The 14,772-nt window shown below is 39.1% G+C and overlaps 1 protein-coding gene across 9 annotated transcripts; it reads left to right on the plus strand.

The window, feature by feature from the left end:
• Positions 1-411: 411 nt before the first annotated feature.
• On the plus strand, positions 412-7,926 carry lg4h3orf14 (linkage group 4 C3orf14 homolog). 9 transcript variants are annotated; one of them, XM_017435627.3, is made up of 5 exons: positions 412-565; positions 664-789; positions 2,033-2,156; positions 3,230-3,298; positions 5,734-7,926. In XM_017435627.3, exons 2-5 carry the CDS (start codon positions 766-768, stop codon positions 5,793-5,795), a joined length of 279 nt encoding a protein of 92 aa, XP_017291116.1. In that variant the 5' UTR covers positions 412-565; positions 664-765; the 3' UTR covers positions 5,796-7,926. The 9 variants fall into 9 exon arrangements, with proteins under 9 accessions (XP_017291116.1, XP_017291117.1, XP_037831376.1 ...); XM_017435628.3 differs by having other exon boundaries at positions 664-771; XM_037975448.1 differs by having other exon boundaries at positions 664-2,156.
• Positions 7,927-14,772: the final 6,846 nt, after the last annotated feature.

The raw sequence follows: 14,772 nt of genomic DNA on the forward strand, positions 1-14,772 counted from the left end.
AGATAAGTCTCTACTTTCAAAATAAACAAGTTCACAAGTTCAGTTACATTTTTTGTGTAATTTCATTTACAAATAATATTTGCTGTTAGGCTTGGTACATAAATTGACCCTAGTTAACAAAGTTGGATAGGTGATGAAAATTGCATGATTGGTTACTTTTAAATCACAGTTAAACATTGTGATTAAGTTAATCATCAGTGTAAGGTAAATGAGATTAATGGATCAGTTTCCTCGGGCTTAGTCTTAAAATTAAACCACCTTTTAGACTTCATTCTTAGCATTTTGACTTTATTCTCGAAACTAAGACTGAAAGTGGCACTAATACCCCGTCATACAGATAAACTACTGGAAGTATTAGTGTTGACCTTTGGGCCTTACCGCTCTCCGTAGTTGGTCCGCGGTTGCGCGTATTTGTGTCGTCATTAGGACGGGACGTAGTTGAAGAAAAAGCAGTTTGCTACACTGGTGTTTGTTTTGACTGGAGCTGGATTTTCCTGGCAGCAAATTCACATTTATCCACATTTATGTCAGAAGATAAAGAAATAATTAATAGGCACGAGGAGATGTGAGTTTTTAATCTTTGTTTAGCAGTTAAAATATTAGTTTTGCCTTTTACCAGACTAGATGTTTCTGTGACAGAAAAAAAACGCGTTTATGTTTTAGTTACAGCTTAATGGCACAAAGACCACATATGTGGTCAAAATTACTGGAGCGGTGACGTGAAAATAGGAGAAATGTTCAGAAGTCACCTCAACTTCCACCTACATGAAGGTAGTCCAGCAAACTGCGGTGGGTCTCTGTAGCTTTGACCGAAATAACATAGAATTAGTGTTTTTATTTATAACCACATTAGAAAACACTTGTTTAGGCAGTTTGTCTGTCCAGTTTTGTGTAAATCTGTGAATAAAACTTTGGTGACAGAATGAAAAAAGGTTGATTAGTTTACACTAATAAGTAGTTACTCTGTTAGCTTCTTCATTAAGCTATATTCCAGCCACACTGTTTTTTTCCTGTGAAATTCACCAGAAAAGTGAACATTTTAACACATTTCAGGCTGAGGGGATAAAAGCAAATGACAGATTTTCTTTTAAAGTGCTTTATAATAAAGTAGTAGTTTTACACACACATCACAGATTATAATGAATAAGTCGTCCTACAAAAGTGTGACAAATCCCTTCAAACTAAGATACTAGATGCAAAACCCTACTTTTAACACAACCAAGTTTTAATAAATTTAGGTGTTTCCAATTTTTCAAATAAATGTAGTAGGTCACAAAGAAATATTCAACGTACAGAAGCCTGATTTTTAAATTCACCCTAAAATGTATCACAATGAAAGTATATGTCTTGCTATTTCAAAGTGGATCACTTATAATAGTCCCTGATACAAATATAGACAGAAATTACATACACTGCATAGTTAAAAGTTTAAAGTTTATCAGTGGGAATTCCTGTTCATAAACATTTGCGCTCTTCCTTTGTCCTTACATGTAACAATGCTATTATTGCCAACATTTCATTTACAGATATTTAATTGTATTATGTAACAAACAATGAACTTTTGTAGGCTATGTAGTATTTAAATAATACTTATGAGTTACAGTATGGTTTCTTTATTCCAAGGTTTAAGTAGGTTTTATGGCTCTGGTCAAAGTTTGATTAGTTAGAGAAAAAGCAGAAATGGCTCATTCTGCAGACCTCTAAACTAGACAAACCAATGACTTTGTTTATGTTTTCTATTATAAATATCTCAGGTAAAAGCATAATTAAACATTACTTAATTGCCTTGCACATTTGATGAAATTCCTTTAAAAAGTCCAGATGTTCTGAGCTTTCAAAATTACAGCTATTTTATAATAAATGAAGGCAAACCATAGGTTCTATGAAAAAATCAAGTTAAAGATGTGTCCAAAATCATTCAAAAGACTAACACAGAGAGAAGAGATGCAAAATTGTTTCAGAACTGCTTGTACAGGATGTGCACAGAACAATCATCTTTCAGAGTTTGTTTGTTTTTGCTGTGTGAAACCAGTATAAGACAGAGAGCAGAGCTGCTGGAGCAGATGACGGTCCGCAGAAATCAGCTGATCATCCAGAAAGAGCAGCAGCTGAAGAAGAGGGAAGCTGCTCGCAGCAGGAACACTTCTCTGCTGCAGGTACGAAGGACAAACTCTGAGCTGCTTCTAACGTCTGATTGGCTTGTGTGCTGTTAACACAATGCCAAGGAGGAACACCAACAACAGTGACCTCAGAGAAGCAACTAATGCTGCCCAACAATCTGGGAAGGATTAAAGATCATTTCAGAAATTTTAGTAGTAAAAAATTATTAATGAATATATTTTGCAAAATTTTGCTTTAGGTTGTGCTCTCATTTTGTCTTACTAAACTGAGGCGGCATGAGGGGGTTAAAGCCAACCCACCCCTGATGTGGGCAAATGCCACCCATTAAAGTAGCACAGCAGTAATGGGTGGCATGTGAAAAGGTAAGCCGGTTTTGCAGCTCAACGATGTGATGTGGTGATGATATAGTCTGTGACCACCCAGCTGCTGGATTTAAAAGACTAAACAACAATAAAGAAAGCTAAGGAAATGATCAATGAGGACACACAGAAACTTTGAATTTAGCTAAAAAAAATGGTTAACCAAGTTATTTTTGTCATGTTTTGAAAATGATATGAGGGAGGCGTCTTTGACCACTTTGACCAAACACAAAGTTTATAACAGCAGAGGGACTCTCTAAACCATGTGTGTAATTTGGGAGAACAACTTTCCTGTAAGTTTTGCCGGTTCGTAAATAACGGAATGCACAGCGAAATATGTGACGACTTGAACAATCAGCTCAAAGCAGGATTAAAGCTGTGGGATCAGATATTCTGTTAAAAACAAGAAGACTACAGCCATTTAAGTGAAACGTTTCTAAAACACAGATAAGAAATTCAACACAAAATAATGTTGAATTGTTTCATGAGGTGGTTGTGTCTTATTACTCCAGTCTAATGAAAGAATTCAACATTAATTTTCATTTTCATAAAAATAATTCTAATAATGATTACTTTGTTCATAATCAAGCAGGTTTTGGTTTAATGAGGCTTTCCTCCTGGGTTATCAACAGGCTGGGTCAGAGTTTTTACACTTTAATCACAGGCCATTTCAAGTGGCCTTTAGGTAAATATTTGGGTTCATTTAGCATCTTACAAATACTCACATTCTTTGCTTTGTGTTCCTGCAGGATTTACAGAAGATAGAAGATTGCATCAGAAGAAGACAGATGCCCCACCCAAACCTGCTAGCTATGGAGGTGAAACTCTTTGTTAGAGGAGATGGAAATGCCACTTTACAGTAGTGTTTCTCAATGGGGGCAGTACCGCCCCCTGGGGGGCTTTGAGAGGATGACGGGGGGCGCTGGCAGCAATATTTTCAAAAAGGGGGCGTTGATATTCTTTTGGGGGGCGTTTGCTTGAAGGTAAAGTTTTCACCAAAGATTCACAACAATATCAGTTTAAACTTTCAACTACTTGCAAAAATATTGTGGCCTAAAACATTCAAACCGTTACAGAACTGCAGCTGTATCGATGGTGTTTCTCTTCGGCGCAGCTCCGTGCTGCCTTCAGGAGAACGGGACATCAGATTATCGTTTTTATCATTTGTCCCACATGGCAGTTACTTTGTAAACTTTGAGAAAGGAATGCTCTCTTTAGTGATATTACCCTTGGAATTATTTCTTTCTCTTACATGGGTTAATTTCTCTGAAGGATACACCGTGAGCGCATTGTTATCGCAGTGGTTAAACATTTACAAGAGCAATATTCTGTTTTCGGACTTTCCCTAAAAGCGTCCAGCATCCAGACACACATTAACTCTTTTCTGGACAAGATACTTTGTTGACATGACTGCGGAACAGCGTTGCCAAAGCATAGGAACACATACCAACAATAAAAGATAAAATATTCTAAAACCAGAGACCTACGGCTTGACAAGTGGATCACAGTAGCTGCATCAGCCGGTGTAACACCGGATCGATGTCGGCTAACACCGCTGCTACTTTTCTCTGCAGCTTTATTTGTGTCGTTGTGAACTTTAAAGTCTTGACATAAGTCACAATCTTTAATTAGTCTATAAATAAAAGATAATGTGAAAGCACAAAACATGAAACACAAAATAGGTTTATTTGATCAAAAACATCATAAAACAATGTGAAACTAAACTCTATATTAATTCTGCCATATTGTTAGTATTGTTGGCCCACTCAAAAGTGACACATTCGTAATACTTTTGTGCGTTTGCGTTGGCAGGTACCGCGGCTTCACTGCTCTCCTAAAGATGCAGGTCCCAAATATCCTGACAGTCCATTGTGTCCTGCACCGCCACAACCTTGTGGCCAAATGTGAAAGTCCAGCTCTCCACGAGTCTCTCAGTGTCGCAGTCAAGGCAGTTAACAAAATAAAAGCCCATGCCCTGTACCAGGAAAATGATGATATTTTTGCGCATCTCCTTCTCCACACTGATGTCCGGTGGCTCTCAAAGGGAAACTGCCTTGCTCGTTTTTGTGGTCTGTTTGATTTTATTGTGGAGTTTCTGGAGTCTGCTGATGCAGCTCTGTGGAACAGGTGACATCATGTAGCTGGCAGACGTCTTTGACAAAATGAACAAAGTCACATTAAAGCCACACGCAAATGGCTTTACTCTTGTAATAATAATAATAATAATAATAATAATAATAATAGTAATAGACTAAAGACGTTACCGATAACCGTCTTTGCATTTGCGTGGAACACCTGCCCGTAATAAAGAAACTGGCAGAGAAACACCAGGCGCAGGGATCCCACTAGTTTTCCTTGTTTAAATTAATTACCTTTGAAAGTCAGCCTAATCATTCCACTTTACTCCCTTTTAAGTATCAGATTGTTCTCCATGTGAGCATTTCTGATTGCCTGTTGTTTAATTAACACGTGAATGTTGGATTGCTAAATGTTTCTGATTGGCTGCTGTTTGTTATAACTACTTAAAGTTTCTGATTGGCTGCTGTTAGGCATAAATTAAGTTCAATTTTGGCAGCTTTTTTGGGAACAGATGTAAATATAATTTTTATTCTCTTGGCTTCTTTTGTTCCCTGGGAAACTAATAAATCTGTTTGTCATTCCGTGATGTGATTTTTTTTTTTTTTAATTTTTTGATGATGAATACAGAAACAACAATAATAATCATAACAGTAATAATACTTATCAGTGCAAGTAGCTTATCTTATTTGTTTTGTTGTTTTTTTGTTGTTTTTTTTTTGGGGGGGGGGGGGGGTAAGAGGTCTGGATAATGCATAGGGAGTTGAGAAACACTGGTCTACAGTGTGTTAAAATTATAAGAGATTGTTCTTCTTAAAATTAAATATACAAGAAAAAACAGCCAACCCAAACCCTAAAAACAACAACAACTAAACAAACAAACAAAATCAACGCCCCACATAATAAAAAAGCCCCGAACAAAGAGCACTGTGACTATACTGCGAGGCTTTTAAAATCCTACACAAATAAAAGTTTGAATGATTCTATCTATATAAGATTATTCAGTTAATATTTTGAGTTTTACATTTTCTTGTTCTTCAATATTTAGTTTGAACGTTTGACAAATTAACTTAAAGAATTATTTTTATATTTACAAATCAAAAATCGAACATGTTCAAAAAGAATTGTGTTCAGAACTTCAGGTTGGACTGAGTTTTACATTGTTTGTCTGTTTCAGACACGGTTTTGGGTGTCAGTGGAGGAGGCGCTCCCGTCCTGGGAGCCGTTCCTGCTTGGTAAGGGTCCACATCCCTCTGACAGTCCTGGACATCCACCCAGGAGAGACAGACGGACAAGCAGCAACACTGTAGATCAGCGACCCCCTCCTCACCCAAAACCAAGCACCAGTAGATAGATGGGAGAGATAACCCAGACACACAGCCCCTCCCTAACAAAGCTGGTTGGCAGTTTATGATCAGTTAAAAGAAGAGAATGTTGTACTGTTTATACTGAATATTTATATTTTTCTTCTAGTTCTCCATGAATATGCTTCAACCTGAAGTTTATGGCATGACTACAATTTGTTCAGACTACTAAAGAACAGACAGCTATAAATGAAGATCAGTAGTTTCAATGCATCAATTTTAATCCTTCTCATAAGGATTTGCACATTTTAATTCAGTCTTTCTCATTGCTGAACCACCTACATGTTATGGCTCTGTAAAGGGAAGAAAATGTTTTAGAAGTGATCTCAGACCAGATCACTGATAAATATGGTACTATGAACCTCTCTGATCACCACAAAGGTATCCAGAAAGGCACACACCTCTTTAAAGAAGGCTTCGTAGCTGACAGTCAGAGGTCAAAGGAACTGCCTGCAAAGCTCAGAAACAGGACTGTTGGAAGGATACATAAACATTTTTGTTGACCTCAAGGCTCCCTAGGGCTCAGTGGGCTTCAGAATTCTCAAATGGTACAGGTTTGTCACAATCAGGACTCTTTCAGAAGCTGGTCGCCAGGTATTAGTGAGAAAAGAGACCAGGAACCCAATGGTCACTCTGACTGAGCTTCAGAAATCTTGTATGGAGATTGAACTAAGTTCCAGAAGGACAACCAGAACTACAGGCCTCCACCGATCTCGATAGAAGCCTCACTTCAGAGCAACACCCCTGAAAGCTGATTGAAGGACTCTCAGACTGTGAGGAACATGGTCCTCAGGTAGATGTAAACAAGTCTCAATTCTAAACATCACCTGCCCAACACCATCCCAACCATGAAGCATGGTGGTGGCAGCATTATGGTGTGTGGTGTTTTTCAGCAGCAGGGACTGGGAGACCGGTGGGGGTTAAGGTACAAAGATATCCTCAGTGAAAACCTGGCCCACAGGACTCAGGACCTCAAAGGGGATTAAAGGTTCACCTTCCAACATTACAACGATCCAAAGCTCACAGAGAGGACAACACAGGAGACTCAGGGACAACTCTGTGAATGTCCTGTAGCAGCTAAGGCAGAGTCCTGACCTGGACTCTATGAAACACGTCTGAAGAGACCTGATAATGGCTCCATCAATGATCCTCATCAAACCGGACTGAGACTGAAAGGCAGAAAATCCTCCAGTCCATCAAACCTGTATAAACTTGAGGCTGGAGCTCCTACCACAGGTGCTTCTACTCAGCACCAAGTAAAGGATCTGAATATTCATGGGAATGTAATATTTCAGTTTTTATTTTTAATAAATTCACAAAATTGTGTAAAATTGTTTTTGCTTTGTCATCATGAAGTGCTGAGTGTAGATTATTGTGAAAAGCATTCATTTGAACAATTGTAGCCTCAGGCTGAAACAACATAATTGAAAAAAGTGGAGGGAGTCTGAAAAGTTTCTGAAGCTGCTGTATTTATGTGAGACAGTTCAGTCTTTGAGCTAACTAAGCAGCTTCAGTCTGATTTCGTCATGTCCATTTTGCAGTGAGGTGGCTCGCTGAACCCTACTGTGTCTGATGAGGAATCCTGGACGGATCATTTTGTTTTCTGTCCAGTTTTAATGTTTTAAATTGTGTAATGTTGTCTGAAAACCACCAGAGGGAGCAAGAATCAATGATTTTTTAAATCGACGATGAGAACAGTTAAAGCAGTCAGCACAGTCTGTTAAAATCAACAGTTAATGTGTTCAGTATACATAAACTAAAAGTGACCTTTCATTTACATTTCTGTGTAAAGCTCCTGATTGTGTCTCAGGAGGAAGAGTAGTCTGTTATTTGAAAGGTATTGGTCTGATTCCAACTCCCCCCACCCCGCCACACATGTCATAGAGACTGCTGTGAGTTTGAGGATAGATGAATGTAGAAAGCTGTGTATCAATGTAGTTCATCCAAGATAGTCTGGGAACACATTGTAAGCTGATGAGAGGTATAAATAAAAGTCACAAACAGTAGCTTTCCAGGTTTTCTGACATTTTTCAGAGTTTTTATTATTATTATTAGTAGTAGTATGTCCAGTTCTAATAACTGAATCATGTGCACTTTAATCACCCACCACCAAAAGGCAGGCAACAATGTTTTTACTACTATGTGGGTTTGGGTGTCTGTTGGCAATGGTTGGCTGATTAGTGGAACTTTCAGAAATTGATCACTGGACACACAGCTGATTAGCTTTTGGAATCAACCTAATTTAGGATGGCTGCCAAAGCCAACCTTAGCAAACACAAAATGGCTACAACTGGCTAAGATTTGGTATGAAGGTAGCTGAGATTCATATTTAACACATAGATACTCTGAGCAATACTCACTGCACAACATTACTTAAAACCACATTAACTGTTGCCATTAACCCTATTTGCCTGTTAGCAAATCATCTCATGAACCAATGGACTGATTTTAATGAAACTTTAAGGAACTAATCATTGGATGTACATATAAAACTCATTAACTTTTAGAGTCAGTCTGTTCAACATAGCTGCTGCAGCTAATTGACCTAGCAAGCAAGCAAACCAAAAAATGGCTAGAACTCAGTCAAATTTTGAGTTCAGATTTGGCGTGGTAGGAGTAAAAAGCCATCCCAAACACAAACTTTAAGTGCAAATTGATCAAGTAAGATTTGTTCTTAAAACTTTGAAGTCAAATGAGAAATGTGAGAATCAGTTCTGTTCTGGGCCGAACACACACTCTGAGACTGACATCTCACTTCCTGAGGTTTGCCCAAAATGGTTCTAACTATCATTTCTAATCAGAAAAAGATTTTAGTTTTAAACTGACATGAAAAATCTCTGGCTCGTCACCTGTATTTGGCTGTACTGCTTCTTTACATGGGGGTCAGGGGTCGTAAGAACAACGACATCTTGCGTTTTACTCGGTTCATCTAACAGAAGTTTGTGTGGATGCGTAGAGCAGAGACACAGACCTGACCGAGGAATACTCCAACAGGTTAACCATGGTATGTGACAAAAACAAGGCACCTGTTTCTCCTCTGGTGGGGTGGATAAAGTCTCTTACTTTTTCCTCTTCTCCGCACCCCTCCTTCAGCGTAGCCCCCTAATTGTTGCGATCAGATCTGCGACTGGCTGAGTCGGAGTGGCGGCTTGACAAATGCAATCATCCGTGCAGCCTAGGGTTGAGTGGCTGGTGGTTGGCAGCTGCCCCAGCTCCTCAGCTGGGGCCTCAGTGTTCCAGACCCCCAGGGGGGTCATCATCGCCACTGGCCACCACTGACTGACTGGACCAGTCTGGGCTGATTCGAGCTGGGTGCTGCAATGCTGGTTTGGTGAAGGAGTGGGATGGGGGTGGGGGTGCTGTGAGGTCAAGGGCAGGATTTAAGGAACAAGAGAGGTGGGGGAGGTCTTCAGAATAGGTATTTGGTTGTGGGTGAGGGTATCAGAGACTGGGAGGGTGAGAGGGGAATGTTGAAGGGAACTAAAGAAAATGCTGAGAAGCTGAAACTGAGGTGTTCAAGCAAAAAGTAGGAAAACTAGCTAAAAACTAAATATATCTAACAAAAACCTAACTAAAAGTAGCAGAACAATAGCTAAAGTAAAAAATGGTGTCTAAAAGCAGCATAAGAAGTTAAAAAGTATGCAGAAATATTGTCAATACTTTTGAAGGAACTGAAGAGATCACAATGTATTTCTACAGGGAAATATTATGTTCAACATTTTGAAAAGTATAAAAGTTACTAAAAACAAAAGTCATGGCACCCATCTCTTGAATGAGCTGAATATTTTGATAATGAATGAGTCAAATGCCATTAATTATGCAGAAGCAGTAAGATTACAAAAAAGTATTAAAAAGTACCAAAATAAGAAAACAGTAAAACAATACTCCATCCAGCCATCCGTTTTCTTTTACTCGCTTTTCCTTTTCACGTTGTGGGGCAGCTGGTGCCTTTCACAAGCAGTCACTGTGTGAGAGGCGGGGGACACCCTGGACAGGTCACGAGTCCATCACAGGGACACATGGAGACAAATGAGATGACAAACAGCCATTTACACTCTCACTCATACAGGAGGACAATTAACCTAACCTGCATGTTTTTGGTCTGTGGGAGGAAACCGGAGTACCCAGAGAAAAGGGAGAACAGGTAAACTCCACAAAAAAAGGCTGGGAGGCGAAACTGACCTTCTCGCTGTGAGGCAACAGCTCTAACCGCTGCTCCACTGTGACAAGACCAAATCAACATTCACATTATAATCGGAAAAAAGATTTGGACGGGATTCGGTGTTCTAGTGTTAGAGGCCCCGAGAGGCTGGGCCCACGTTTGTCAGTTAGCAGATCTAGATTCTCCCTCAACCCCCCACCAGCCAGCAGCAGCCCCGGCTCTGTCCCTGGTGGCGTGGCATGGATCTGGAGCCAGAAGATTATGCAACACTGAAAGCCCACTGAGAACCCTGGCAGATAATTGGCTGAGCCCAAAGCCGTCCAAATGGTTAAGTGTTGACTCGGTTGATTGGATAATGGGTAACTGCACGATGCATTTCATTCAGTGATATGCTGCAAGTGGAGCGGGGGCAACTTGAGGAGGAGGTGTGTGTGTGTGTGTGGGGGGGGGGGGGGGTAATAGAGGGTGAAATTATTTTGGAGTGGAACATTTTCTCAGCCTGTTATTTCACACTTTGAGCTGGTTGCATTTGTTTGGATTGTTAATCAGGAGAGTTTACAGATTTGTGTCAGTTGCTGATCCAGTTTAAATTGTAAATGATTGTTAGCAACAGCCATATTTTCAGTGGAACAGCCACTTTGTAAACTGATCCTGAAAAAGATTTGTGCCATCTTTCTGATCCTTTGCAACCATTTTATGAGCTGCCAGCTCTTTGTATTTGTTCATACATAGATTTTTATTTCCCACCACAGAAAGGCGAAAGGTGAGTGGTAATGTTTTTGTTTGTGTTTGTGTGTCTGTTAGCAAAATATCTCATGGGCCAAAATACTCTTTCTAATGAAACTTGCAGAATGTAATCACTGAATGTACCTCTACAAGGGACTCGCTTTCTGAGCCAATTCAGTTCAGTTAAATTCAAGATGGCTGCCATAACCACCTAATTTTAGAAAAACAAATTGCTATATTTCAGTCAGTTCTACATATACTAAGCTAAAATTTGGGATTAGCTGAGTCTTGGTTACACATGCTCCAAGTGCTGCTTGTTGCTTGAGATTTTTGCCTAAAGCTTTAGATGTTAAAGTCCATCTCGTTTGTCTGTTGGCAAAATGTGTCAAGAACCGCTTGACAAATTGTAATAAAACTTTCAGAAAGTATTTACAGGATGAACATATTCAACTTATTAACTTTCAAAGCCCATCCAGTTCAACAGGGCCATCACAGTTAATTGATTTTAGCCAACACAAAAATTGCTGTAACTCATCTTGTTTTACAGATATTGAACTAAAATTTAGTCTGGTTGAAGCTAAGAGTGTGGCATCTCACAATACTGTATGAGACTGTTTATTTTCAATATTTGAAATAGGAAATATTTGTATAGATCTTTACTTTTATGGTCTTTTTTCTTCCTAATAGAAAGTACTGAGCTGCCTTACACATGAAATGTGCTTTATAGATAATGTTTGAATTGACTGTTATTAAAAGAAAAGCATTGTGGAAACAACGTATGCCTTAAGGTTGCACACTGACCACGGAGATCCAAATTAACCCTGTCCTCTATAAGTGTATCTCACTTTCTTTGTGCCATGAGATCACAAAGCTCTCAGCTGTTCTGCTAGTTCTTATAAACATGAAAGCTGTTTTTCTTTAAAAAAAAACAGATTTCTTTGCAGGCAAGAATTTAGTATAGCTGAGATGCATTATTGCTGTTGGAGAAGCATGGTTAGGAGGAGGGGGGGTTCTGAATTCCACTTCAGTCACCAAATCGATTGTGCCTCCTCCAACATGTTTCTGCCCCGTGGTTTGTAAAGTCTGAATGTGTGGTGCTATTCATATCGACTGATGAATTACGTGGGCTGCTGAAGGAGCACGTATAAATGTTGTGTTGGTGTGCTTATGCCTTTTGTTGCTATTGATTGTTCCTTGGAGCAGATCCACATGGTATCAGTGTGATGTGTTTTGTTGTTAATGACGGCCATTTTCCTAATCAGTTTACGATCACACACACCAGTCAAAGCAAACACTTTAGCTGCTGTATGCCTTCACTGCAAGAACAAAAACAAATACATTTTAGGGGGGAAATGGACAGCTTCACTCTTTATGTCAGTTTCTTTGTGCACTCACATACTATGAGTTCAGAAAAAATTAAGACACCCACACTTCGCTTTTTTTTTAGTTTTACGTGTAATGCTAACTGTGTAAATTATTTTTCTTTCAACACGGCTGATGTCTGCTCCACGTCTCTTTTGGTTCCATGATGCTCACTTCATTTCTAAACACTCACATCTGTGTGGAACAGAGCTGCTTCCATCAGTGATTTTTGAATGGCCAGAGGCAGCATCAAGACAAATACGTCTTTGCAAAGAGGCTAGTGCGACCATTGGGCTCCTGGTCTCCTCTCTTACTAAGACCCTTCCCTACCATTTACTAAGTAATCGAGGGAGAAGAGTAACCAGCTCCTGGAAGATTCCTGATTGTGCCAAAATGTTTCCATGTGAGAATTAAGGAGCCCAGTGAGCTCCGGGGAACCTTAATGCATCAAAGTTTGAATTTCTATGTTTAGGCAGGGTTTGCATCCATTATTGCCTTTTTATAATGTATGCAAAAGTTCTTGTACAGTGCCCTGAGATGACTTTTGTTGTGAATTGGTGTTATAGAAATAAACTGAACTGAATATAATGCTATTAACCAAATAATGATCAGACTGTTATCTTGATTCAGCCTCAATTCTGAAAAAAATGGGAGGTTATGTGTAAATGTAAATGAAAACAGAATGCAATGATAAGCAAATTATACAAACCGATATTTTAGTTACAGTGGAACATAGTAAACAAATCAAATGTTAAAACTAAGAAAGCATAGCATAGCATAATAGTAAAAGTGAGTGATACAATGAAACAGCTGGAGGAGCATTTTGCAAAAAATTCTGTTAACTGGCACTAGGTCAGTAAGAGGACTGAGGAAAAAAAGAGCATTTTAGAGCAGCTGAATCTCAGAAATAAAAATGAGCAGCTGTTCACCAGTTTGCAAAAGAAAACTGCATCTAAAAATAGTGGAATAATTTCAGAATACTGTTCCTTAATGGAAAACTGGGAAGACATTGAATATCCCATCATCTACAGTTCATAATATCATTTCAGGAATCTGGGGAAATCTCTGAGCTCAAAGGACAAGGCTGATAGTCAACATTGAATGCCTGTGATCTTTAGTCCCTCAGGGGCCACTGCATTAAAAACAGGTCTGGTTCTTCTATGGACATCACTGCATGGGCTCGGAATCATAAATCTTTGTCTGTAAGCCCAGATCACAGTGCCATCTACAAAATGCTTGTTAAACCTCTGTCATGCAAAGAATAAGCTATATGTAAATACGATTGAGAAATGCTGTCATCTTCTCTAGACCAAAGCTCATTTAAAATGGTCTAAAGCAAAGTGGAAAACTGTTCTGTGGTAAGACAAATCAAAATCTGAAAATTTTTTGGAAACTAGAGAGAAACCATCCAGCTCGTTATCTGCTCAGAGTTCAAGTCCTGCCTCTCTGATGGTATGGGGGTGCATTAGTGCTTCTGGCATGGACAACCATCTCAAATTTTAGACCAACATATGCTCCCATTCAAACAACATCTTTTTCAGGGAAGGCCTTGCATATTTCAGCAAGACAATGCTAAACCACAGACTGTATCTGTTCCAACAGCATGGCTGTAGAAAAAGAGTCCAGGTGCTGAACTGGCCAGCCTGCTGTCCAGACCTCTCACCACTTTAAAATATTTGATGTATCCACATAAAACCCAGCAAAGAAGGCCCAGGACTGTTGAACAACTAGAACTGTACATCAGACAGGAAAGAGACATTCCCCTTTAACAGCTCCAGGTGATGAGATGTGTTGCTATCACAAATTCAAAATGTACCCTTATTTCTATTGTTTAAAAAAATGGTACAATTTCTTAGTCTAATCATTTGATGTGTTTGTTTTGTTCCTTTCTAAATAAAATATGGGTTTATGCGATTTGGAAACAATTACATTCTGTTTTTATTTGCATTTTAGACAATTTTCCAATTTTCTCAGAATTTTCATTGTAAAAAATAAATTATCAGAATAATTTTAGAATACCAGAAAAGACCAGCATCAACAGCTATTTGAATTCATTTCTTTGAGGAGTTATTGGTCTGACCTGTACAATCTTACATTCATTTTACAAAATGACTCATATCACTTAACAATTTACAATTAGCATTAGACTTTGGGAATTCAAGTCTTGCCACTTGTGAAGTTCATATGGTTTTTCTGTAAGAGTGTGTTTGTGTATGTAGGCTTAATAGACAAACTGAGTGTAGACCACTGTGGGGTGCTATATGCAAGGAAAAAAACTTTAAACTTTGGTTGGCTTTTAAATGGCTAAACTAAACCTGATGTCAGATTTGCAGAATGCGCTCATGCCTGAATTTGTAAGACTACTGTATCCCCCCGCCCCAACCCTCACCCACCCACCCACCACCTTATCTATTGAGTGCTAGAGGTAGTATTCAGCTCTGTGCCACATAAATGGATGTTTTACTGAACAGGATACAAAAAACAGTAAACATGACTTGGTCATCTGGTAGAGATGCTACTGGGGGTCTTTTAATTATTTGAGCTAGCTAACAACATGGCTGACTAAAGTTTGTGTGTGCGGGGGGAGAGCGGGGTGGTGGTG

Source organism: Kryptolebias marmoratus, linkage group LG4, assembly GCF_001649575.2.
Source record: "Kryptolebias marmoratus isolate JLee-2015 linkage group LG4, ASM164957v2, whole genome shotgun sequence".
Classification (NCBI taxonomy): domain Eukaryota; kingdom Metazoa; phylum Chordata; class Actinopteri; order Cyprinodontiformes; family Rivulidae; genus Kryptolebias; species Kryptolebias marmoratus.

Coding starts and splice junctions, on each gene's coding strand:
- lg4h3orf14 (XM_037975448.1), top strand. CDS start 1,977: ATGTGCACAGAACAATCATCTTTCAGAGTTTGTTTGTTTTTGCTGTGT. Junction 2,157..3,229: donor GGAACACTTCTCTGCTGCAG/GTACGAAGGACA, acceptor GTGTTCCTGCAG/GATTTACAGAAGATAGAAGA. Junction 3,299..5,733: donor CAAACCTGCTAGCTATGGAG/GTGAAACTCTTT, acceptor TGTCTGTTTCAG/ACACGGTTTTGGGTGTCAGT.